A 27,188-nucleotide genomic window follows, 5' to 3' on the forward strand; every position below is an offset into this window, starting at 1 on the left:
GTCGAATATGGACCAGTTATGAGCACCCGTTAAGGCTAAGACCTTGAGTTTTCAGTAGAGAATTTAGAAATATACCTCGTTGATGACCACGTCTGCAGCTAAATTAGCCGGTGGGGGGTGTTGAATGAGAATTTGGGGGAATATCTCCAGTAGCCTACTAACGCGCATAACCGGTACGCAAAATCGTTGCGGGGGGGATCGGAAAATGTTATGAATATAACGACAGTGCAGTGCAACATACTCGATTTATGAAACTTTCTGCCCGAAAATCACTAAAATAGTTGTCCACGCTCCCTGTAAGCGAAAGACTCACATAGTCGGCTTTATATACCACTATATGCATAACCGACTCGTGACGCAGTGTGGGTTTGCAAATAACAATGGTGGCGTGCGAATTGATTCGAAAACCACAAAACGTACAACGCTGGTGAATTGAAAGTTGATGCAACAAATAGGAGACCGGTGTGTGACTATGTCTTCCACTTTCCAAAGCAGCGTAAATATTAGCATACCAAAACATACGAAGTATGGCAAGCGTGTTGAACTCGTAGTGCAGCTAATGGACCGCATATCCATTCATATTATACATATGCCGAGGAGGTTATTATGCCAGATCCAGTCAGTAAAAGCCAAACCATTGTCCCTCGACCTACATCACCAGTCTCATCGTCAAACAACCACTTCAATTAAAAGCAACCCGCGTGTTTGCAATGTAGATCGTCCGGCATTTAATCCGATCCAATATAATGCTTCTCATTTTAGGGGCACAAATATTGGGTTTGAAATGAATCCATTTCACACATGTGTTAAAAGTTATTTCGCAGTGCCTTATATTGGAGCTGCATACCAATTCGTGTCAGTTTCAAAGTATGTTTGAGACGTCACTGATCTCTCGGATTCGATCCAGCGGAATGGGGAGGAAACGTGGACATGATAGAATTCAGATGTGTTATTTAATCTTACTAGCATTCGTTATACATTTATGAGTACTGCCAGGAAATAAGGAAATATATTTTTCTGTCGTTAGGTATAGGTCGATATTCCCTGTGTAACGTGAAGACATTGTACAGATAGTGTATCGTCTGAGTTGAGGTAACCTACTTTTGATATATACACTCTGCACTGCACAATGTGCATCGAGAGTAGACAACCCCTGTATTTGTTTATCGAAATAACGAAAATCAATACAACGGGAAAGGTTCGTGACAGTTCGCGTGGACTTTAACGTGAAGTAAAGGTTCAATTGTAAACGATCGTTTTGCAATTAATTGTAGCTTTCGAACTCGTATAGTTACAATGATCACTAGGGATGGTGTGAACCTCTGAAAGGTTCGGGTTCGTGTGAACGCGAACCTTTTAGAAAGGTTCTGTGTGAACACGAACGTGAACCTCGTGACGTCATGTTACTAATTCCAACCCTATCTTTCAATGAAGTGATAGCCTATACTAATGTACACGATACCTAGCGAAGACTCGGGCCACATAATGTCACATTGCTGAAGTACATATTGGCGTTTTAAACGCCGCTAAATGTATCAACCGCGGTTATCAAAGGATATAATAATCTCATAAAATCAATACGTTCCGACGCTTTGCCAACAATTTCGACGAGGACTTACCAGGGAATATAAGCTTACGCCTTAACGGTCTTTGACAGACCGGACAATGCGTCCGGAGTCTGAGTATTGCTACATTGATATTGAGCAGAGTGTAAAACGGGTTTCTATACTCGCTACCGATACCATAAACAACAAGTTATATAGCAGTAGCCAGCACCTTAATCGCACGGATTTGGTTTTAATGATACAGTAAAGATATGAAGTCAAGATTGACCCCGTACGCCCGCTCGATTTTTTACATAGGAAAACGATATCAATGTCATTGATTGGTTGAATAAGCATCATTCGCTGACTACGTATATCGCTCGTGATGTTGTATGATTGCGGTTCAAGCTCATAGCAGAGAGTCACTAAATATTCACAAACGGAAAGCTGGATATTTCGAGAAATTTTTTGTAACAAAAAAGCAAGTAAAACTTTTAAGGTTGTCAAGGTGCATGCTCGTTTAGTGTTGATTTTTTTATGCTGCCAGCGCCATGCATAGAGTGACCCGCAGTTGAAATGCAATAAATTTGAACCAAAGATCTTATAATGAAGTGCAAATTACAATTTATCAAAAAGGTTCACAGTGCAGAACCTACCAAGGTTCTGTTGTGAACGCGAACCTCAAAATTTCCGAGGTTCACACACAGAACGCGAACGTGAACCTCACGTTCACACCATCCCTAATGATCACCATTGGATTAAGAATTGATGCTGGCGATTGCGAGGCTACTCGTTAATATAACTCGGTTTGCCGGCAGGCAAATCGTTAAATGAATTCAAGTCATCTAATATATTTCGTCAAAGCAAGTGTGAAGTCGACATACGAATAGCTTACGCAATCATAACCCTCTAGAGCAGCGGTCGGGAACCTATGGCTCGCGAGCCATATATAGCTCTTTTGGGTATAAGATACGGCTCTTTGCCAAATAAATATTTTTTGTTACTGAATTGATCAATATTGCAGCAACTTGTTAGTAAAATCTCACCACGACCACAATAATTATTCTCGTGAGCGTATAAACATGTCTTTGAGAGGTAAAGACAATGCCGTCTTCAGGGTTAGGGGCTCGGACAGCCCTTTTCAAAATCCCAAAATTGAAGTTACTGTCGCGCCGGCGACGAATATCACGCGCGAATTCGATGTACCCGACTCGAAATCTTGGATTGCACGATACGTTGATTGATCAAAGAGAATAGCAGACATGGTGATGCCCATAAATGACAACGTAGTTATCAAATATACATACGCTCCGTTTTCCTGATCTGTGGCGCGAAATGAACTGCCGTGGAAGTGACATTCGCAATTACAAACAACGCCATAGCTATCCACGTTCTTGATTGGTATGTCGCTTTGTGACACCAGCGATAAAATATAGGCATGTAGAGCGCAACGTTATGTTCTCGCCAAATACTTTCAGAATTGAGAAGTCGATCAGTATTTAGATTTTCGGAATCAGTGCAACAGTTACATTCAGTTCACATCAGTTATTATAAATTCTAAGCTATTTACGATGAATTGCGGTATCAATGGCGAAGTTTCGCCCGTCTGTGCCTTACCTATCGCATCGGGCTATATTTTCGAATAATAAATATGCAAATCGCCTAATTTTGGGAGGAAAATGTTCAAAATTCAGTCATTCATTAACATCGATAGAAAATACCAATAGTAATTGAAATTTTCACAATTTTCGTTCACTCATCTTAGCGACAGGTGACGAACTGCCTCGCTTGCCTCCCTCGACCCCATGTCACTGATGTATCACACCTTACATTGGGTATATACGGCTGTAGTGATCATGTTTGGCTCCATTTACGGATGTGATCATGGGTTGTCGCAATAAGCTACGTTCTCTTAACTCAAATTTCGCATGCTTGAATACGGTTACCAGCATGATTAGTACGATTTTTTGACAGAGAAAATGAGGCGCACACGACGAATCCCTTGTGCTACCATGACGTCACAAATTTTCAATTGTGACGTAACAGTTGATCGACGTGTATGGCTCTTTGGGAGTTAAAATGGAAAAAATTGGGCCAATATGGCTCTTCGGACGAAAAAGGTTCCCGACCACTGCTCTAGAGCTTAACTCAACCGCTCCAGACCAAGCTAAATTAGAAAGTAATTTTGCCGGCCGCACACCATTCAAAATTGGTACTTATTCACGAGCCGCACAAATTTCATCTTCAGGCCGCAGGTTTAGCACCCCTGCCAGGCCCATGAACGCATGACCAGAAATTACATAGGTTGTTTATTGTTACCTCTTTTCGCCTCATACATCTGGGCATTCTCATTGATCGTGGCGCAAAAGGTCGTCCGGCGACAAGCACCAGAAATTTTTGTTAAATAAACAGCAACAACAACCGCAACAACTTCGGATTACATACCTTACCCCAACTCGAACGTTGGATACGCGCCATTCGTCAATTATATGTAAACAGTGCGCATTCATTACTTCTAATTCACCGAGGCTGTATCCCCTGCTTGGTACAATTTCGTCATATATGGTTACCGTATATCTACTTGAGAGTTGAGGACGGCAATTCTGACAGTGAAAAGATGACATATTTCCCGCCTTTGCAGCATTTTCTATGCTGATCTTATACTGAATATATGCAGCCACTGTTCGTATGACATGAGAGATTAGAAAGTCGGCAATAAATCTGACCTATACGAGTTAAAATATAATAATAATCCATGTCGAAATTTCAGGACGGAGTAAACAGATGAGATTAAATCGCTAAAGTCAACATGGGATTTACCGAGAGAAAAGCTTTGCTACTTGCGATCGGTGCCGCGGCTGTGGCACTGACTATAGGAGTAATAGCTGGGTATTATGGCCGCGGGGAGTCGTATCCTGAACCTGATCCTCCTAAAGCAGACCCAGATATCAGTAAATTGATATCCGATGCTATATCTAATGTAAGGATTGGTGAAAACCTCAGGTGAGAAAGAGAAAGAGTACGTAGAGTAGGCTACTTCTTACATAAGGTTTACTAAATATGGTACTATCAAGGAATCACCCCTGAATTGCCAAGAAAACAGATAGGAAATCGCAGGGAAGAAAACATTCCAGCCTCATTTTTCTCAATTGCTATTTCCCGATTCCATATATCTTATCTGATAGATGTGTACCATCTATTACAGGGGTATTTTCAGCTAACAGGCCATATTCAGAATCCGGAATATAAGTCAATATACCAAAATACTTGAAACCGTCAAAACACAGCTACAATTCAATCTAGTTTAGCGGATAGTCAAGTTCGATCTGGTCTGGTGCACAATACCATAGTAGATAAGCACCACTAAACCCACATGCACCAGCAACAGCTTTAATTCCATTTAAGAGACCTAAGTAATGTAGATTATATTACGAAAGATTTACAAAACGATTGATTTCAAGGATAATTTGTATATAAGCCGCGGCATCTGATGTAATAATGAGATTATATAAGTTTGTAATTCTCATTAACCAAATAGGGATCATAGTTGTTTTGGGTTATGCCGATACCGAACACAGAAGGGAGATTTGAATCTGTGAGTAGAGATCTCGTCATTATATTTTTGCTGATGGTACATTTGACTTATCTTTGATTCCACTTCCTCGAATGGCTTGTTGTGATTTAGAATATTATTGTCTGATCTGAACTTTCTTCATTCACCTTGTTCTGTACATAGATGAACCGTTTTATTGCTCGACATCATTTACTGATGCATGAAATATTTTCAATTATGTTGCGTCATTAAGGAGCTCATAATTTAATAAATAAATTATGCCAGTGATTAGAAGGTTTGATTTCAAAGTGAAGTGTTAAGCTGTAGTCATCAAATGTCATCACATTCAATGCAAATCTTACTTCATCACACTTCCACGCCAGAGAAAAAAAAAACAATGTTCTGTCAATTCATGATTGCACTCATCTTCAACTTTCCACTTAAGATTGTTAGCTCATAATTAGTGATGTTTACCAACACATATGGCGTGAACGAATTTATCCAGCACACGCTGTGATCTGCTATATTTCAGTTGCGTATATAAATGACAAAGGCCAACTTGCTAGAGATGCCGAACAATCGCCCGCGATGCGACAAGCCGTCGTTGATGAATGTCCTGCGTAACATTTCGCATTCGGAGTATTTTAGTAGGAACTCCCGGGACACTAAACTATATGCCAACTACAAAAGTATAAACCAGTACATTTACAAAAAATATTATAATTATTCTTAAAGAAGAGGAAATATGTTGAAGGAAGTATAAATCAGTCAACCTACTTAATTGTTCAGGAGGGATGCATGAGAGACCAAATGATGATTGATATAAAACTAAACTAATTGTATATAATGTGGAGGTAGAGCAACGTATTCGATAACATTCGGAGAAGTTATTCCATTGCCGTATATTGGCAATGGTAACGTTGCATTCCCGTCGACGCATACTGCATTATTGCCTCTTTCACGACTTCGACAAAGCTGTAATTTGCTGTAAAAGCCGTAAAAGCTGTATAATAGGTAGCCATATTTAAACGTAATAGGGACAAGTAATCAGTCTAGATCAGTGGTTCTCAATCGGGGGGCCGCGAAACCTCCAAATTTATGAAATGATTGATAACCCAATTTTTAATTTTTACAAATTAGGGAAAGTATGAGACAGTCTCGCTTCATAGTTGCTAAACCTTCAGGACTCACATCGTCAATTATGAATTATCCCACTGTGCAAACTCATTTTAAGTACCAAATTGCCAATAACCTAGTGACACAAACCTATTGGGGTTTATGGAAAAATGCAAAGTTGAAGATTCTAAGGTCAAAAGAGGTGACTACATATCCACCAATCCATAGTAACTTCATGGTAAGATCACAATCCTACAGTTAATATTTGCACAAGACAGCTAGACCGATGTCGTTTGCATGATATTGAGTTAATTGTGAACAAAAACTTGTGGGGAACGCAGGGGTCCGTGACCGTCCAAAAGGGGTCTGCGAAGACTAAAAGGTTGATAGCCAGTGCTAGAAGCATGACCTGACCATAGTTCAATTAACTACGTAATTAATTGAACTTTGGTATGGCATATGATTGTCGAATATGAATCTATAACTCAGGGAGTATTTCTATATTATTCTCTTGATTTTTGGTATTTTATAAGCGAATTTGTGCCAGTGTTAATTGCGGGTTGTCATACGACTTACACGAGCTATGTCCATGACATGATCACGTCACAGCGACAAACTTTATTTCTGTAATTCGGATTTTGTTATCCGCATTTGTTAATGAGCGATAGGCTTAAACTGGAATGGATTCTGCAATATGAGTATTTTGTTAGCTGTATTAAAAAGCTGCAACAAACAGAACTAAACACTTCACCAACCTCGCGATTTTCAAATTAGCTCTATGTCCCATCTCAAAAAGCTCTTTTTCCCTCACCATAGTGAAGAACCCTTGACAGCAATGTCATACTTGCGGCGTATTTAGCAAATTGCAATACAAATATGATGTGGTCTCAAAAAGCGTGAAAATATTTTTGGCAGTATCAATTTTTTTCAGAACGCCTCAGTATTGGGAGTAAAGCTAAATGATTTTAACGACATATCATTGCACTCCAGCTATAGCTATGTGTGGTATCGAGGTCTTTCAGCAATAGCAATGCTCTCAACTCACATACTGTGGTGATAATCGCATTACAAATCAATATTGCATCTGGTGATATTTTCCTAATATCCGCGATGAATCCAGTACACAAACTAACCAGTATAGCCTGTATATAGCATGAATTATACACATTTAGTCTTAACAGATCCACACACAGGAAATATATTCACCCGTTGGGTACGCGGTACGATTTACAAAAATAGTGATATCACCATAGTGTCTTATATGGTGTAGACCAGAGGTCTCAAACACGCGGCCCGCGGGCCGCATGCGGCCCGCCGGAGCATTTTGTGCGGCCCGCGGCGACATTTTAGATTTTTATTAATTTGACAGTATATAAGTGTCACATATATCTTTTCAGGTTATAAAGTGAAAATTCCCTCTTAAATTTCTCCGAGAGCCATCAAACTTCACTATCACATCAATTGTAAATGCTACCATGCAGTGGAAGATTCACGATCTCGCCACATTTCCAATTCATGCTGACGAAATCTGATCCTTAGACGTTTCGTGGCCGAAATTTGTTAGTTAGACTTGGACGCGACCTTTCTTAGAGTTAGCCTACTCAGACTCAGGTTAACTCGAAGGTAAAATGAAAATGACTCAAGTGGACTCGGAGTGACTCGGAATTTGTTAGAACCATGGAATCAACAAACCATCAGGGGAATAGTAATAGATCAAAAGGTCGCAGCTTGGTATTTCGCTAACTAAGCAAGTAGTTATGGCAACCATTGGCAATCTGTTAATTAAGGCCACTTAAAGGTACCGAGTACCGTGGTGGTACGCTACAACGATGTAACGACAATGGGCCGTTCGGCGCTCCGACATTTCAATCACTAGGACACATTCCATAATATATTTATATTATATTTTCTGCTTCTATATTTGAAGATATTTGACCATGAGGTTAATAGCCTACTTATCAAAAGTACACCCGAATCCTGGATTGGAATTACAATGCTCAACTTAGAAATGTTGTGATATCAGATCAGTCTCTAATATCAATCAGTTAAATTCAAAATATTCATAGTAGCTGCAAAATTATAACCCGATAGCTTTTATGATGGCATCATACATTTGTCCGCCCATATGGTGTCTGTATCTTGATATCATGTACAACAATAATTCTATTCAAATAGTTATAAATGTGATGATTCTTTTCGCGCCAGGCCTCAATTGATACATTTTGACGATGTGTGTTTACTGTCAGTTTGCTGGATCGGCTCACTTTCAATGAGCCAAATAAGGCCTACTTGGTTGGAAAGACATGGAAAACCACTATAAATGCTGCGGCCCGCAGCGTCGTTAAAACTGGAAAACTGGCCCGCGAGCACATTTGAGTTTGAGACCTCTGGTGTAGACACAGCGAGATTGAACGACTCACTGCATTTGGGTTACGACATATTTTCCATTTGACCAAAGGAAACTTTACGGCCATTTTTGACCGGCCTGCCAAGCGCTATATTCGATAAACCGGGTATCAATGGAAAGCTGCTTCGCAATTGTTCTATTGGCAGTCACACACCGTTCAATCGATCCCCCAACCGGGGTACTAAAACTTCAGCGGCGGAGAATATTGTTATCTATTGGCATCTTGACTGACTTTACTGCTCAATTCTTAAATTCTTTAGCCGTAACATAACGTTGTGCCCTACAAGCCTACATTTTAACGGTATAGTACCTAATGATCGGGAATGTGGATTGATATGTCTGTAATTCGAATTTGCAATTGGGAATGTCACTTGACTCGCAGGGAGCTCATTTCACGCCGATGATAAGGAACAGAATGTGGATTTGAAAACTGCGTTGTCATACAGGCGTCGCCATGCCCGCTTTTCCCTATCCTCAATTAACGCATGTGTCGTGCAATCCAAGAGCAAGGCGAATTCGCGAGAGATATCGGTTGGCCGCACGACAGAAACTTATTTTTTGTGATTACACAAACTTCGTATCGAGCTCAACGGATTAGATTTGTCTGGTGTAGACCCTTAAATAACTTGATGGTATCGTAGTATTTGCCTAAAACTTATATTCTACTGATAAATGAGCAATTGTTATCAATTTTTGTTAACTTGTCTCAGCTACCACGAGAATAATGATTTTGGTCGATATGAATGATGACATGATATGATGCAGTAGAGAGTTCGTCTTCCCACAAAATTCGTCAATTGACTGCTAGTCTTATGTATTTACTTCATGTACAGAAAATTGACAGAGAGTCCCCATATCGCGGGTCGGAGACAGGACGAAGTAGAACTGGTCAATTTCATAGCCGAGAGTTATCGCGCTGCCGGGTTGACTACGGAAATTCATCCTTACGACGTTCTTCTCTCGTATCCAGATGATGACGATTCGAATTTCGTCGCCGTGAAGCTTGCAGATGGTACGACTGTATAGTGGTTTCATTTATTGCCATGACCCATATAATTTATAAAACCTTCAATTCTTCAGACACTCTTGTTGATAAAAGTCAAGCTAAGGAAGCGATTCTTGATGAATCTCAGAATAAGCCTGGTATTGTTAACCCATTCAATGCGTATTCGAAGAGTGGGGATCCGGAGGTCGGTATTAGTTTTCCAGAAGTCCTGTTCGGGCATTCTTGAATTTGGTGGTTTTCGTTTAGGGAGATTTGGTGTACGTCAATTACGGTACCATCGAAGACTTCATCGCGATAGACAAAAAGATTAATTTGACCGGGAAAATTTGCATAGCAAGATACGGACAGATCTTTAGGGGAGACAAAGGTAAAATGGAACGATATCGCTTGCATTCGAGTGTTCGTGAATTCGGTCACATTAGCGAAGAATGGCCCGCTGATTCAGAAAATATGCCTATATTTTAGTGGAGATTGGAATAAGATTACATGCAAGGACACCTGCATCACCCCATTTTACCACCCACTCATCCACAAAGACGAGATGTTGTTGAATGCTTACTGCATTGATGCACATGAACCTGAATATATACTTAATAAAAGTATATATTTATTTTTGCCAAGCCCTGCATGCTGAACAATACAAATGCGCCGGTCTGATTATGTACTCGGATCCGAAGGACTACACCGTTCCGGGAAAGGGAGTATATCCGGATGACTGGTTTTTACCGGGAACAGGAGCTCAACGCGGTACATTATTTAAGCGAAACGGGGACCCTTTGACTCTACACTATCCTTCGATCGGTTAGTTTTGCAGCATATATAGTAATAACTTTCAACATGGCACCTATAGGCCTACTTGTTATTGCTCGCCAGATAGCGCTTGGAGATTGGATGAAGACGCCGCTCCATTGCCAAATATTCCTGTAACTCCTATTGGATATGACGACGCAGTAAAATATTTATCGAAAATGGCCGGCGACAAAGTCGAAGAAGCTTGGAAGGGTGGATTAAATATCACGTACAGATACGGTCCTGGATTTGATGGAGCTAATGCTAATAGGTATATGTCTACATTGTAGGAAAGCAGATTTGACTTATAGTATACCTACGTTACGTACAATCTCTTTCGATATAGCACCGAGCATTTACAAAATAAAATCAGTCACGTTCAACTAAGCAATTCCTGCGATTAAAACAGGATCCCAGAACATGTCGAAGGAGCATATTTGAAATGCCTCACACACTTTGAACTATGGGCGTTGTAATCATGCTCGGGTCATTTATTTGCCAACTTTAGCAAATAACGGTACTCTCTTTTTCCATGAAGCAAAATGAGAATGCACGTCACAACGCGAAACGAAAGAAAAATTACTCACAACGTTATCGGGTATATCAGAGGATTCGATGAACCAGGTGAACCATATGTCTCATTGATATATTTATCGCAAAGGCATCCCAATGCTGTATGCAACTATAGAAATCAGTGTTGGGATGACTCGAGTCATGACTTGACTCGAGTCAGACTCGAGTCACTTTTTCGTATGACTTGACTTGACTCGAGTCACTTTGCTAAAATGACTTGACTTGACTTGACTCGGCGTATCAGAAATGTGGTTTGACTCGTGACTCGGAGCAAAATTCACGAGTCAATTTCAAGTCATCAAGTAATCGGTGTCGATAAAAATCACTGTATCTAGCACAGTGGTCGGGAACCTATGGCTCGCGAGCCATATATGGCTCTTTTGGGTATAAGATATGGCTCTTTTGGGTATAAGATATGGCTCTTTGCCAAATATTTATTTTTACACTGAATTGATCAATATTGCAGCGACTTGTTGGTAAATTTTCATCACGGCCAAAATAATTATTCTCGTGGCAGTATTACTATTAACATGTCTTTGAGAAGTAAAGACAATGCCTTCTTCCGGTTCAGGGGCTCGGACCCCCTCTCTTCAAAATAATCAAATTTAAGTTACCGTCCCATCGGCGGCCAATATCACTCGTGAATTCTTTGCGCCAGTATTGTTTGTGTTATACTGGAGCCGAATCTCGGCTCCTGTTAATTGAAAGGCTATTGATTAGTTCTCTGATTGCGCCGTTTATTTAGTTGCCTTATACAACGACTACTCGTGCTGTTAGGATGTCTTTTCAGTGCTAAACGTTTATCGTGTGTCGACATCGTTTCGTCGTGCAACAGAGAGTACAGGCTCTGTATCCTGGCGTGATGGCAGCGACGGGCTCGAACCCACGCCATCGAAATGACTGGTGACTACCTCCTGGCGATGTATCCGAATCGAAATCTTGAATTGTGCGATACGTTGAATCAAAGAACATAGCACACATGGCGACGCTCATTTCAAAACGCTATTTTCAAATTCACATTGTCTTCCTGATCTACGGCGCGAACTGAACTGTTGTGGATGTGACATTAACAATTACAAACTCGAATTACAAACAAAGCCATAGCTATCCATGTTCCACGATAAAATATATGCGTGTAGCGCAACGATATGTTACCGCCGAATACTTTGAGAATTGAGAAGTCGATGAGTAATTAGATTTTCGGATCAGTGTGACAGTCACATTAACATCAGATCAGTTAAAATAAATTCTAAGCTACTTACGATGAATTGCGTTATCATTGGTGAGGCTTGGCCCATCTTCGTCTTACCTCTCTTTTCGAGCTTTATTTTCGAACAATAAATATGGTTTGGTTTGGTTTTGAAGTATTCATGGTGTGTGTCGACTACTATGGTCATTTACACCAGGCCGATATTATTAATTTTTATTCCGTAACTGCCGACTTATAGCACGGCCCACTTCTAGGCTTTTTGTAAGACACCGCTTACGCGGATGAGGTGGCGAGGAGGAGCCTAGATAAACCTCCAACACTTAGGCATAGGAATTCAGAAGTCGACCTCGGTCGGACTCGAACCAGCAACCCATTGGTGTTGCAGCCGCGGATTATACCACTGCGCTATCTCGCCACAAACAATAAATATCAGTTTTTACAGAAAAAATGTGGCGCACACGAGGAATCCCATGTTGGGAGTTCGAATTAGTGCTACCATGACGTCACGAATTTTCAATTGTGACGTAACAGTTGATTGGAATGTATGGCTCTTTCGGAGTTGGGATGGAAAAATAGGGCCAATATGGCTCTTCGGACAAAAAAGGTTCCCGACCACTGATCTAGCATATGTTCGGATTGTTCGCGCAAGGCAGGTGTAACCAGTGAGAGCGACCAATCATTCAATGATCGTGCATTTTACTGAGCCTCCATTGTTCTCTCACAAATACATTATTCGCAAACCAAGTGATCGAAGCTTACAGCCTACGTTGTCGTAAATTATAGTATAGTAAAGTAATCTAACAGCAAAAGGTCTATTTATGTTCTGTGTTCTTAACTTAACCAAACCTCTTGTTTTATTGAAATTGAATTCGAAAATAGTTTGTATAGTTCTCAACCATTGACACAGGCTCGAATTGTATCATATCAATTTGCAAAAGGGTAATGTATTGCATCTTATCTCTATTTTTGCTGGTAACTATAAACTGAGGCTATGCAATTACTTAACGTAGTTTATTAGTTCTGCTTATATGCGAGCGATACAGCGCCTTACTTGCGTGTATATTTACCTCTATATTCGTTCATCGGTCCAAAATCAATGACCACTCAATCTGTATTTCAGACAGCTAGCAAAATACAATGACGTAATCACGCCTCATACACCAAAATGGCAATTTGACTTGAATTGTGACTTGACTCGTGACTTGACTTGACTTGACTCGACTTGACTCGAGTCACCTCCAAAAATCGACTGACTTGACTTGACTCGAGTCACCTTCGAAAATCGATTGACTTGACTTGACTCGAGTCAAAATATGCAATGACTCGAAATGACTCGTGACTCGAAGGTAGTGACTTGATCCCAACACTGATAGAAATTAAACATGGAACGGCAACGACCGATTTTGCATCTTCGTTCCGCTTCGCCGAGGCTGGAGTGGAGAATTGAGAAATTACTGTATTTGGTCTTGACCGAAAGCTACTGTTGCACCGATTCCCAAAATATAAATTAAAATAATGATCAGGCACTGATCCACCTAGAATCGGTCCTCCAAGTCTGAAATATCGGCATTGTTCAGAACAATCGGGTAACCGCAACACAATGGCCATAACAATGACCCGTTGCGACTCTCCAATTGTTCGAACAATGCCGATATTTCAGACTTGGAGGACGGATTCTAGGGGGATCAGTGCCTGATCATTATTTTAATGTATATTTTCGGAATCAGTGCAACAGTAGCTTTTGATCAAGACCAGATTCAATAATTTCTGCGCTCGGGAAGATAGCTTTTGGATCGGCAGAGATAATACAGTCGCTTACGCAAAACAATTCTCCACTCCAGCCTCGGCGAAGCGGAACGAAGCTGAAAAATCGGTCGTTGCCGTTCTATGTTTAATTTCTATAATGCAACTGTGCGGACGACGGTAGGAATATGTTGGATAGTGATAAGCTGTCTTCGGTATGTGATCTTTGATAATTTGTAAGTTTCCCTTCGCAACTTTTTCTTAACTGGGAACTTTGCAGAAATGTTTGGTGAAATGTCTGAAAAATAACCTCGACTCCTTATCACGTTGTCACATATATCTCTTTTCGAATAAGATATATTATAAATTAATTTCGAATCATAATTTCATGGTACGGCAACAGCGGGTCCGGTACATTTCCACGATGCTAACATGCTATCATAACCTCAAATAAATCGTGTGAGACGGGCACGCGCTGCACTAGCAGGCTAATTCACTATGGAGATGATGAGTGTGCCAGTAATGGAGGTGAAAAAAACAAAGATATGCCCCTGCTCTGATTTCGCAATCATAGCGCAATGTGTTCTGAACATTAAAATAAACTACCACGAAGTTCGGTTTCTCTTGAATGCATGTTTATTGTTTACACACGGATTGCGGATGGATGGAGTTGAACATTTAGAATGTGACGTACTAAGTTCACGTTTGTGTGTAAAAGGGTTGTGGATTCGATTCACTTTAGCACCGACACCAACTCCGACCAAGAATACAAATATTTTCAATACACCAACTACGACTCTGACTCCGACTCCGGAAACATTAAACAAGCCGACTTTGAATCCAACTCTGACTCTAACATTCATGTAAATCTACACAGAAAATTACAAGCTCAATGCAATGTCGCAGTCGGGGCATTTTAATGAACTCCGACTCCCGCCCGTATGTGTTTCTCAGGCCCCTCCATCAAAAAAATCGTTAACGAAATTCGAACTCTACACTCTACACTACAGCCCCAATGTACACGACAAATATTTTAAAAGCTAGAGTTTATTCGACTTCAACCTTTCAATGCTCCTCTCCAGTTCGCAAAATAACCACATTTCCATAACCCTAGACCGATATGTCATCGTTGGTAACCACCGGGATGCGTGGGTTTTTGGCGCTATGGACCCTTCGTCAGGAACGGCGGCAATTTTAGAAGTGGCGAGAACGCTAGGAGAAGCCGTAAAGGGGGGATGGAGACCAAGAAGAACGATCATGTTTTGCGCTTGGGGGGCAGAGGAATACGCATTGATCGGGTCCGCCGAATGGGTGGAGGTGGGCTGGATAAATTTCACATTTAGCATATATAGATTATAATGTTGGAGGAGGTGGGGAAATGACCCCGAGCACCACCGTTAATGATTTAGTATTCGTTGAACTGTTTATCTGCTATTGTTCAAGTTAACATCACTGATTCAGGAGTTCCAGAAAGTACTTGGACAACGAACAGTGGCTTACATTAACGCCGACACTGTTGTCACTGGGAGGTACACAATGGATGTAGCGGGTTCTAGTAGTTTGAAGAAGATGGTGTTTGAGGCCGCCAAGCTCGTTCCTAACCCCGATGATGATGAAGTGAACGCTGGAAGAACCAATTCATACGATACTTGGTATCACGTTAGTGGAAACAAGGAACCAAGGTGAGGGTAATAATTGCAGTTCACAAGCTATTGGTAGACTTCATCATAAATATATTCTAAAAATAGTGAAACGCGTGTTATCAAATTTCTAGATATGTGTGATAAAAATAAAGCGATTGTTGTAGTTCGATGTCCTTGGATTCAGATTCAGTCACCCGGTCACCACGGAAAGATTTCAAAATTTGCCAACACTTCCCACATAGAGCTTAGTACAATTTCCAAGTCATTTTAGTTTTTCCAGATCACAGCAATGCCCATCGGTGCTTTGCATAAGACTCATTATGCAGAGCTCCAGAATCTAGGACGCCGTAGTACGCAATTACCGCTATGAGTGTCCAATCCTGTCCGATCGTACTGTGGTCGCTGCAATGCACGTGTTGTCAAATTTTATGAATTATTGTTCACAAACTGGTGGTTCTATCAGTTGTCGCACCAAGTGTCTTCGCAAATGCCCGGCACTTTCTCATTTTGATTTATGATTAAATGCAAGAACGTTGGACCTTATAAACAATTGTTATGCGATTTATGATCATTGATCATCGCATCACTTTCCCGTGAACCACCAACCATCGCTTGTTGCATCACAATGCAAGGTCCATGATGCCGCCGCCGACAACAACACCTCTGGCGAAGGTTTGGCTCGCCCAATTATAATAGATATGTAACCAGCGAGTACACGCTGATGTTACTAAATTGCAGGGTTGTAACCAAGTCGCAAGGTTACGAGTCACAAGTCAACCTCACTTTTATAGTTTTGACTCGAGTCATCCCAGTCATTCAGTCACTCCAGTCATTCTCAATTTCCCACAGATTCGAGTCCGAGTCCGAGTCAGTGAGAAAAGGGTCGAATTCGAGTCATAGTGTTTTGACTCGAGTCCAATTCCAAGTCATTATGTTCCATATTCAGTTTCGATTTCAATCCTGTTAAACCCATTTTTTCAACTCTGCTCGAGTGATGAAGAATGGCTCGCATTTATGATATCGTAATGTTCCCCAGTCCTAACAGTTCCTGGCCCTATTTTCCAAGTATCAGGACCAGTGATTCCCAACCGCGGCCCTGAGGGCCGCATGCGGCCCGCAGCTAGCCTTCTTGCGGCCCCCATAAAAATATTGAGAAATCGATTTATGAAAAAAAATTATATTTATAAAATACTCATTGCTTGGCTTGGAGTCTGGAGTTTTCCATTAGGATTGCAGGAAAGTTGTGAGTAGACTGCTAATATTACGTCACTGCTGTTTCAATGCAATTTGCCTTAACTTTCCAGTTAAACGGGCAGTACCTATAGATATAGGTATAGATATAGGTATTGACAGGACCGTATACTGCCGCACCCCAAGCCCCCCAATTGGAGGGAGCGAACTCGAAGGGGCCCCAAAATTATTTAGTGAATTAACATAAATTATAGAGTATTTTATGAAATTTTATGCAACTTTATCAAAGTTTTTTCGCACTGCGCGCGATTTCAAGTTTCCAAGTACCTTAATTATTGGGTACTCTTCGACCAAGATAAAATACGCAAGATTTATAGAAGTGGGCATATCGGCGTTGGCCAATACCGCGCCACGACGCGCGAAGACATAAAGTTTTAGGCCATATGTAGGCTAACATGCGACTCCAAGAAGCGTGCCAGAACGATCGGCAGCGAGAAAACCTTGGCCGAAAAGGACTGCCCTCACGCTGACCGAAAACTTAGTTATGTATGTTCAAAATCCAAAATACATATAGGTTTAATTGACCATAGACGCCTAAATGACTGGCGCCGAATGTTCCTGTCTTGGCAATCCGAACGTCACGAGACAAATAGGCTACCATCCCGCAGGGAAGAATTATATGCCAGTGAAGAACTACCAATTTGAAATCGTGTGCATCTTTTAGTTTAGTATGTTTGGGCGATTCTATATTCCTTGATAGAGCAGACTGGAGGTCACGAAATAACAAATAACATCATGTAACGAAGTCGTACCAACGGGTCCACCCGTTCGAATATGCTTCATTATTATTTACGGGCCTTACAGTTTCCAAGACACCTCACTCAGCTCTACCGGTAAATCTGATTACGTGAGCAGAGAGGACAAGTAATTGATAGCAATATATATGCAATTCCCGATCTTATTGACCTATCTTTTATTTTGAATTATCGAAAATTTTCGCGCTCCACGCTGGCTCACTAAACGGGGATCCTGATTTCGTGGCAGAAGCGAACAACGGCACGGGGGTCGGTTTATCACCCTATGTGTTTTGGGGGGCCTGACGAAGTGCTGTTTCGTTCCTGCCAACGGGTATACGCCCGAAGATGTTTAATTAATATTGAGTGGTCCTACCTTATCAACCACAACTCACTCGGCTCAACCGGTCAATCTGATTACGTGAGCAGAGAGAGGATAAAAATTGATACCAATATATATGTAATTCCCGATTATATTGACCGATTCAATCATGAATTATAGAAATTTTTCGCGCTTCGCGCGATTAGTCGATAGAAGCTGCCTATAACGGACACCCGATCTAGATGATAAATAGCGGTAAACAGCCATCTAGCCTGAGGGGGTCTGGGGGCATCGAAGTTCTGTTTATCACCCTATGGGGGCCAAAGAGAAACGTTTTTTTTTGGGGGGGGGCTGACGAAGTGCTGTTACGACCCTGGGTATTGATAACTAATTTACGGATGGATGTGCGACAAGTGACTCGCGATTGAATACGCCGAGATGCGTACTGCTTAGCCGGCAAAAAGCAGCATAATTGGTAGTCCTATAGCTCGCGACCCAAGCGTCCGAATAATTTGATATGTCGGTGTTCATCGAAAGCAAGTGTCGCACTGATTCCAAAAATACGGATCGGCAATAAAACTACTCCGAAATAGCCAGCAAAGGTTGATTGTTCTGAACAACGGGAGCGCGGCAACACAATGGCCAATGGCGTCAAGCGAATGATCGGAACAACGCCATTTTTCATATTTTGGTGACTATTTTGGGTTCCTTACATTGCCTTGGTATTCGTGCGGCCCCGGCCGTACTCTGAAATTCTAAATTTGGCCCTGCCACCGAAAAAGGTTGGGAACCACTGATCAGGACTGATAGACGAAATACCAATAATGTGGTGACTTCGAATTCTTCGAAGTTACAATGAAATATCAGTCTTGCCTGTCCTAGTCTCGAGTCATATGACTTGGTTCGAGTCATGCACAATAACTCGGATACAAGCAGGGCATGGTATGGTATGGTATGGTGTGGAAGTATGGTATGGTATGGATCGATATTTTGGTATGGAATATGGAACACTGCAAGTATGGTATGGAATGGAAGATTTTAATCTATGGTATGGAACGACATTTCCATACTTCCATACTTTGGTATTTTATACATTTTATCGTGATCTGTGCAAGCTTCATGAAGCGAAGCGTACGTTGTTCGCTGTTCACGGAATACGATCGCGTTTGTTATGTGTGAACGTGAACTATTGAACACTGTGTAGGAACAAATACACGCTTGTGCAACGGTTTTATAAGAGCACTTGGAATGATGATTTTGTGATGTAATAACGACAACAGTAATGTTGATCCGATTTTCTACTGAGTCTAGACACGACGTCTCCGAGCATAGTCTATCATGTGACCAATAATTGGTAATGCAGGCTACTCCAACTACCTCATTCCTCGAGTGACGACAGCTTACAAACAATCATGATGCAACCTACTAATTGCTCAATGTGATTGATAATTATATTTCATCTGAAACATTGTCCGCACATTTACACTATTTACGAACCGAGATATCTTATTGGTCATATTTCAAACGTTCTCGCATTAGGATTATAGATCAGGGAGTGGGATAGATATAGATTGAAATTCTCCGCCACGCTAACCCCGACCAAATAGTGTACTAATAATCACGCATATCGCTGCAGTATTGATCGCCTGCAGCTGGGATATGTTATGGGTTCGTCTATATCGGTGGTTCCCAAACGGTTGGGAATTCCCCACTGGTGGGGAATTCAATGGTTTCTGGTGGGGAATAGACGCATTTTTTCAAAATTACTCACAGGACAGTATTCATATTCACGTAGACCAGTGGTTCCCAACCTGTGGTACGCGTACCACTACCACTAGTGGTACGCGATGGTCTTCCAGGGGATACGCGAGTCGATTCTGTTTTTTTCGACCGAAGGGAGTTATTAGTTCAGTTGGGGTGGATTTTGAGTTTTCTGAAGCCGCCGTCATCGTCGTAGTAAGGTACGTCGAAGAAACGAAACCGACTTGTTGCGCTCATGCATGACTTTCGATGCGCTGTGAGCAAACGTATGCCACGCATCGACCAGCTAGTGGCAAATAAACAAATGCAACCATAGCATTAAACCAGGCGTTGCCAACTTGCGGCAGTAGAAGGAAATTTGTGCGGCCGTGGACACGTATTTCAATTTGTATGTGTTGTCGGTCGTCGACATGAAAATTGAATTTACGAATTGACTCCCAAATTTTTAGCAGATTTTGATTAACTTTGAAATTTTCTTCGCGCTGTGCGCGATTCCACGTGACTTCATTTTTTCGATATTGATGTAGTAGCGTCCTTTGCATCCTGAGCACCATAGTACAGATGTGAACAGCAACGAAAAATGATGCGCCCCAGATAAAAATACCAACTTGGAATCGTGTCCTTCTCAAAGAAATTCGTTTCTATGGTGCGTTTGGCCGATTTTAATATCTTTCCAATGTACCCCCAATCCTGATGGGAGGTCAGGACATAGCAGTATTCAACAAAGTGACTTATTACATTTGGTCCACCCGAAGACACATAATCACTTTTATATAACTAATGCCCTAAATTTTCGAAAACACACCGTCCATCAACTTTACCGGAGAATCTGATCACATTGGCTGAGAAAGAATAAATATTTCATAGTAATTTGTGAAACTACGAATACTAATGACAAAATTCATTCGTGAATCTGAAAAATATTCGCGCCTCGCGCACCATTACGAAACCAAAATATCCATTCATAACAGGACCACCGCAATTTCGGTATGTATGCCGATATGAATAAAGAGGTTAGTCTGGAGCTCACCGAAAATGGACATGGACAGTTTAAAATGGGTATTTGTCATCCAGTTTGTTCATTACGAACTATGTCCTGGAATGCGGCCGTAGGCTACATGACTACTCGAAATGCGGCTGTTAATAGCAAAAAGGTTGGCCACCACTGCATTAAACAAATGAACTTATGTTGTTTGTTTTTATTTCATTATGTTGTTGTTCTTCTTGTGACTGGTGGTGAAAAAATAATTCCATGCATCTCATCATCAACCCTTGCTGATAATGCCTAGTTTAATAAAATTTGTTATTACACCTCGCATAGGTCAAATACGTGATTATGACGTCATAAATGGTGGATGTAGGTGGTACGCGAGCACTGCATAAAACCTCGAAATGGTACGTGGGTGGAAAAAGGTTGGGAACCACTGACGTAGACACATACGCAATTACCGTTACCAGGTAGCTGCTCTGGGATGTATGTATCGAACATTATATTGCGTGTTGTTCACAAAACCTCATTTTGAACTCTGGGTGGCCAATGATGGCGTCACAAACGCATCCAGCACGACTAGTTTGACGTGAAATAACGCTTTCGCGAAATTTTGAGCGTTACTGGTATCCGTTGACAATACGTTTTACGTTATTGGGTACTCATCCCCCACGAAAATACGTAGAATTTATAGAAATGGAGACTTCGGCGTCGGCGATTACTGTGCCACGACGCACCAAGACATATGAAGTTATAGGCCATATAACATACCATACCATATTTTGGAAATCTAGAAAGAGGACACTTTTTCAGAAATTTGCAACTTGCAAAACCGGACTAGAATTCTCAAAAACCGGTTAATTTTTCCCACTTTGTGATCGGTTGACTAAAAAAAAAAGGTCATCTTTCCCGCTCAGAGCTCAAAATACCGTTTTTCTCTCCACATTGCCAGGTGGATGACAAAAAAAAAAAAAAGGTCATCTTTTCGCTCAGACCTAAAATCACCGTTTTTCACTCCGAAATACCCGCCGGAGCTGTGCTAATTTGCGGCATTTCACTCGCAATTTGCTCTAAATCTGACCTAAAATTTCAAAAAAGAGGACAAAATCTCAAAAAAGAGGACAAAAGGGCGTCCTCCGAGGACACTTTCAAAAAAGCCAAAAAAGAGGACAAATCCTCTTAAAAGAGGACGTATGGTAAGCCTAATATAACATGCGTGTGTGCCAGAACGATCAGCAGCGAGTAGACCTAGGCCGAGAAGGAATGCCCTTTTGGTGACCGAAAACTTCTATTTGAAGAGCTTCTTGGAGGTACAGAACTTCAATATACAATTAAATAGTATATTCATATTGAAATGAACCCGAATATTTTCGGCTGACACTCGTCAGGGGTAATCGTCAGCAACTAGTAGAGAATTGGAAAGAACATTGTATATCAACAATCGTATCACAAAATATGACGTCACCATACAATACACCAACCAAAACTCTGTCAACAAAAGGAGTTTGTGTATCACCTAAAAATAGTACATTGAACGCTCTCTCATTCGAAATTTCATGCTGGTGACGTCATATTTTGTGATACGATTGTTGATATACAATGTTCTTTCCAATTCTCTACTAGTTGCTGACGATTACCCTTGACGAGTGTCAGCCGAAAATATTCGGGTTCATTTCAATATGAATATACTATTTAATTGAAAACTTCTACATATATACAATATACATATATGTTTAATTGTCCATAGGCGGCTAAATGGCTGGCTCCGAATGTTCCTGTCCTGGCGATCTGAACCCCACAGGACAAATGCCATCCCGCAGGGAAAAATTAATTGCCAGTAAAGCAATACAAATTTGAAATCGTGCGTGCCGTTTACTTTTGTCGATTTCCATATCTTTTGACATAGCAGGGCAACGGGTCTGCCCGAAGATGTTCAATTCATATTTAGGGGTCGTACCTTTTCCAAGACACCTCACTCAGCTCTACCGGTAAGTCTGATTACGTGAGCAGAGAGGGGATAAAAATTGATTGCAAATTATAGGCCAAACCCGATCATATTGACCGAATCAAACATTAATTATCTAAATATTTCGCGCCTAGCGCGTTTACGGTCCTGGTGGGGAATGAAGGCTCGGAATAAATTTGAAGTGGGGAATGAAGACAAAAAGGTTGGGAACCACTGGTCTATATTATAAATGATTTTGCGAATATTTACTTCAAACTTACATGTGCCTCATGTCAATATACCGGAAATGCGATGATATTGTTATGGAGCATGGGCGGGCCGGATTACTGAATCGATACATTATTCGCCCATATATACAAGGAATAAATCGTATTTAATGAATGTATTTTAACGACAGCAATGTCACTTCAGAGCCATTTCTCGCCGATAGTGACGAAGACAATGTGGATTTGAGAACAGTATTGTTATAGGTGCCGCCATGTCGGCTTCTCTCTGATCAACTAACTCACAATCCCTAAGATTTCAAAGCGTTTGATAAGCCCGGTACCCAAAATTTACCAAGATATCAATTCATTAGGGTTGAGTACATCGTAAATGCCGATAGTGCAAGTCTTCTCGCTTCGACGAACTTACGCGTAAGCTCCACCCTTGCACGCTGTGCAGTGCGCACACGTATATAATAACATACAGTCACTAAAATGTGACATTTAGGCAATCATAGTGGGGAATCTCGGCAGACTGGGGACGCGGGCCATATTATAATTGTAAGACGGGAAACTGTCTGTTGGCCCTAGATAACAATTTGCTGACTATCTCATTTTGCTCGCGGAAGCTGTAGAGTATACGTACACGGCACCACCGTGTACTAAACCTCACCAAAATAGACTCTGTAAAACTAATACCAGGAATTAGATTCGCATCATGGCTAGTTTAAACAATAATGACATCCGAAATATCAATAATACAGGTGCTAGAAAAGGTACTATACTTATGATATTGAAGTATCTGAAAGTATGGAATATGTATCAAGTAGGGTATGGAACAATGTTGGTATGGTATGGAAAATTGCAAGTATGGTATGGAGAGAGTAAGGCAAGTATGGAGTATGGAAAATCCTCGTTCCATACCATACCATACCATGCCCTGGATACAAGTCGAGTCAATTCACAAATTGACTCGAGTCGAGCCAATTTACGCAATGGAAAAATGACTCGAGTCAAGTCGATTCACCAAAAAATTGTGATTCGAGTCGGACTCGAGTCATTACAACCCTGGTAAAGTGTCTGTATCTGCAGTCACTGCCAGTATATCGCGCTTAGGATAAATATGATTCGTATGAATCATTTTCATAAAAGGCCCTTGTTTCAGCAATTGAAAATGCGATATCGCAAAAAAGTTATTCGCAGGTGTTTGCTGAGTTCGTAGGGTATTCAATGGTCGGAATTATTAATTCCAAAACCAGCCAAACATTTCAGTCATGGTCCTGAGTAGTCATGGTATGGCAATCAAGAGCAAACAAATTTATTCTAGTGAGAAATGATGATGTAACGATTACAAAAATGTAACAATGTTGCGGCCATGTACCGCACTAAACTTTTATGCATCGGCGCAATGCTGGAACACTGTGTCAGCCACGAAGCCCAATACCAAGAAGTGCTGAGTGACCAATGTTATTTTCGTATCTTCCTTTCAGCATGAGTACACTTGGTTCGGGAAGTGATTACACCATGTTTCTTCAGTTGACTGGTATCACGTGTTTGGATGTATCTTACGAAAGAGATCCGGTACCATACTTGTTGAGCTAATTTTCTATAAAATGCACTGTTGAAATTACTAAGTTCGTACCATTTTCAGGCACTCGGTATTGCGAGTTATCCAGTATATCACTCCGTGTACGAGACATTCGATCTGGTTAACAATGTGGTAGACCCCGGCTTCAAATACCATCAAGCTGCGGCGAGAATAGTTGCTGAAATGACCAGAAATCTGGCTGATGAACCGTTGTTGCCGTTTGACATCCAAGAATATGTTGCCAGAATCAAAGCAGACATGGAAGTGATGCTGTCACAGTACGGTGACGCGATGAGGACGAACGGCTCAATAAATACGGGTTTGTGGATCGTGCTGTCTTTCAAGTTGTCACTGGTCTGATTCGCTGTAGTAACCGCGCCTCTAACTCTACAGATGACCTGGTCATGGCGGTGGATAACTTAACGGCATCTGCAGTCGCATTCCACAACAGGCTGGCCGAAGTGGATATGAAAAAGTATTCTAGAAGTAGATGAGATTCGTGTGCTTAACTAACGTATATTCGTAATCAAATTTAGTGCTCTGGCGTTACGTTCTGCCAACGACCAGCTTATGCTATTCGAAAGGGCGTTTATCGATAAAAATGGAATTGAAGGCAGAAACCAATATAGGTGAGAAGTATAATGTTTCAATTACCTGTTGCCTAATGTGAGGGGCTTTTCAGTCATGTGGTATACGCACCGAGTTTGCACAACACGTATGGGGGAGCGGCATTTCCGGGTCTAGTGGACTCTATGTTTGAAATCGGTGATGCTACCGATCCACGCTGGGAGGAAGTATGTTAAGTTTGCGTTTAATCTAATCTAGTCTTGGTAGTTTCTTAAGACATAGCGATTATTGCAGGTTCGTCGACAATACTCCATTCTTCTTTATCATCTCGGATCGGCTGCGTCTACTCTCGAAGATATCGTGCCGATATCTGGTTATTCGAACAAACATTCCGGATATCATTTTGAAGACTCTTAGAATATTTTCAATTTGATATTGTGGACGTTAGTAGTAGTGGGGGCAATGATTAGACATGACTCGTTATCCGACAGCAATCTAGGTGTAGTCCTTTCATTGATTTAAATAGTATATTCGTATTGAAATGAACCCGAATATTTTCAACAGGGGCAATCGTCAGCAACTAGCAGAGAATTGGAAAGAACATTTTATATCAACAATCGTATCTCGAAATGTGACGTCACCAGCATGAAATGAGATCTCGAATAAGAGTGCGTTAAATGTACTATCATAAGATGGTACACGAACTCCTTTTGTTGACAAAGCTTGGGCTGATGTATTCTGATAAATGTCGACTCCAAGGCACGCAGATGAAAGTGTGAGCGGCCCCTCCCGATGATGCGAAATTTATCGTCTCGATAATTTCTTGCACAGGCTGGATTATCCAACAGATGTTTGTCAATGGCAGAATTTATGAACCTTCGAACGCTCAGCGTTGGTTGTAATTGTTAGCGTCCAATACGTCGCAATATTGAGCCACCAAGTAAAGGCAGGAAGGCGATAGTATGACTTGAAGACGTCCATCACCGCAAGAATGCTGCCCGCCGATCACAATTTGTGACACTTCTGCTTATTCTATTTATTGAGTGACATATCGATGGAAGGCTCAGTGCAGATCATTTTGACGAGATACGAATGTCGTTCGGATGCGTTATGCCGATTAGTTGATGACGAATACTTGGCTTGGTTAAGCTATTTCATTCCGATGATAACAAGTTTATTGAATATAGGGACTTTTTTGCTGGCGACAAATGCAGCATTGAACATCGATTGGGCTATTTGCGTAGATATGTTAGTTGCAAGTTTCTCGAACTCATTCGTATCTGCGCTACATTATCATACTCAATGTATCTTGGTCCTCTAACCCCACTTTAATCATGGTCTACATCAGAGATGGAAACGCGTGGCGTATAGGTCTAAAAATTATACTGTAAATCGTTAGGTTTTGACAGTCTCATTCTGTCAAGCAGAGGAAAGTGTACTAAAATTACCGTCGCCACAGACACCATATCTTGTGCTATTTCAGTCCATAATCCACGCAGCCCTGAATTTCCATTGAATGTCAGATGTCAGATCAAAGTATATTTATCTATATCAGTGGCTCTTATCCTTTTTTCCTCCAGTGCCCCTTTTCAAAAATTGCCTAGGTCTGGCGTCCCCCACATTTTAAAGACGGTAGTAAAAAAGCAATGGGTAAGAGGTCGAATTGCGATCGGTCTTTTGGGGTTGGGACTTATACTATCGGAAATACTTTGCGTTTGAATTGCGTGTGTACACATCCCGAATTCATCTCTGCAATTGGCAATACGGGGAAGTTAATCGTCTTGGGCAGTGCTTTTCGACCTTTTTGAGCGCCATCCGGCTCATTAAAAAGACTATTCTTTTCCCTCGTTTAGATTTCAACTATAGTGCACTAAAACCCCTTTCGGCCAATTAAGTGTTGGACTTTGTACAAGAATTTCGTTGCAGACCCCTAGACTATAAAGCAGTGGTTCTTAACCTTGCCCCCAGCGCCCCCCAGGGGGCGCTGGCGATTTTGAAGGGGGCGGAAACGCTCAGGGGGCGATATGGGGGCGCTTGGCTCAGGGGGGCGGTATGGGGGGCGCTGGAGAAAAATGGCTTCGCAGTAGATGATGTGGTGATAGGACATATCCTTAATGAGTATTCAGAGCAAATTAACACCGAAAACTTCGTTACATATTGCCTTCAAAATACATATAGGTTTAATTGTCCATGGGCGCCTAAATGACTGACACCAAATGTTCCT

The 27,188-nt window shown here is 41.3% G+C and overlaps 1 protein-coding gene and 1 long non-coding RNA gene across 2 annotated transcripts in view; one reads left to right on the top strand and one right to left on the bottom strand.

Annotated features, from left to right (window-relative positions):
- The window catches only part of LOC145441282 (uncharacterized), a 237,075-nt gene that overhangs the window by 108,169 nt on the left and 101,718 nt on the right, over positions 1-27,188 (bottom strand). The gene's annotated exons all lie outside the window — the stretch shown is intronic.
- LOC145441272 (putative N-acetylated-alpha-linked acidic dipeptidase) lies at positions 1,000-26,191 on the top strand. The gene is made up of 16 exons (XM_080319093.1): positions 1,000-1,092; positions 4,315-4,547; positions 9,454-9,632; positions 9,701-9,810; positions 9,873-9,993; positions 10,248-10,427; positions 10,500-10,686; positions 10,954-11,039; positions 15,056-15,258; positions 15,403-15,623; positions 24,300-24,390; positions 24,461-24,716; positions 24,791-24,872; positions 24,934-25,026; positions 25,080-25,191; positions 25,259-26,191. Exons 2-16 carry the CDS (start codon positions 4,354-4,356, stop codon positions 25,379-25,381), a joined length of 2,238 nt encoding a protein of 745 aa, XP_080175219.1. The 5' UTR covers positions 1,000-1,092; positions 4,315-4,353; the 3' UTR covers positions 25,382-26,191.

The sequence above is a fragment of the Botryllus schlosseri genome, chromosome 6 (genome assembly GCF_051294905.1).
Source record: "Botryllus schlosseri isolate E-star chromosome 6, Bs_hap1, whole genome shotgun sequence".
In the NCBI taxonomy this organism is placed as follows: domain Eukaryota; kingdom Metazoa; phylum Chordata; class Ascidiacea; order Stolidobranchia; family Styelidae; genus Botryllus; species Botryllus schlosseri.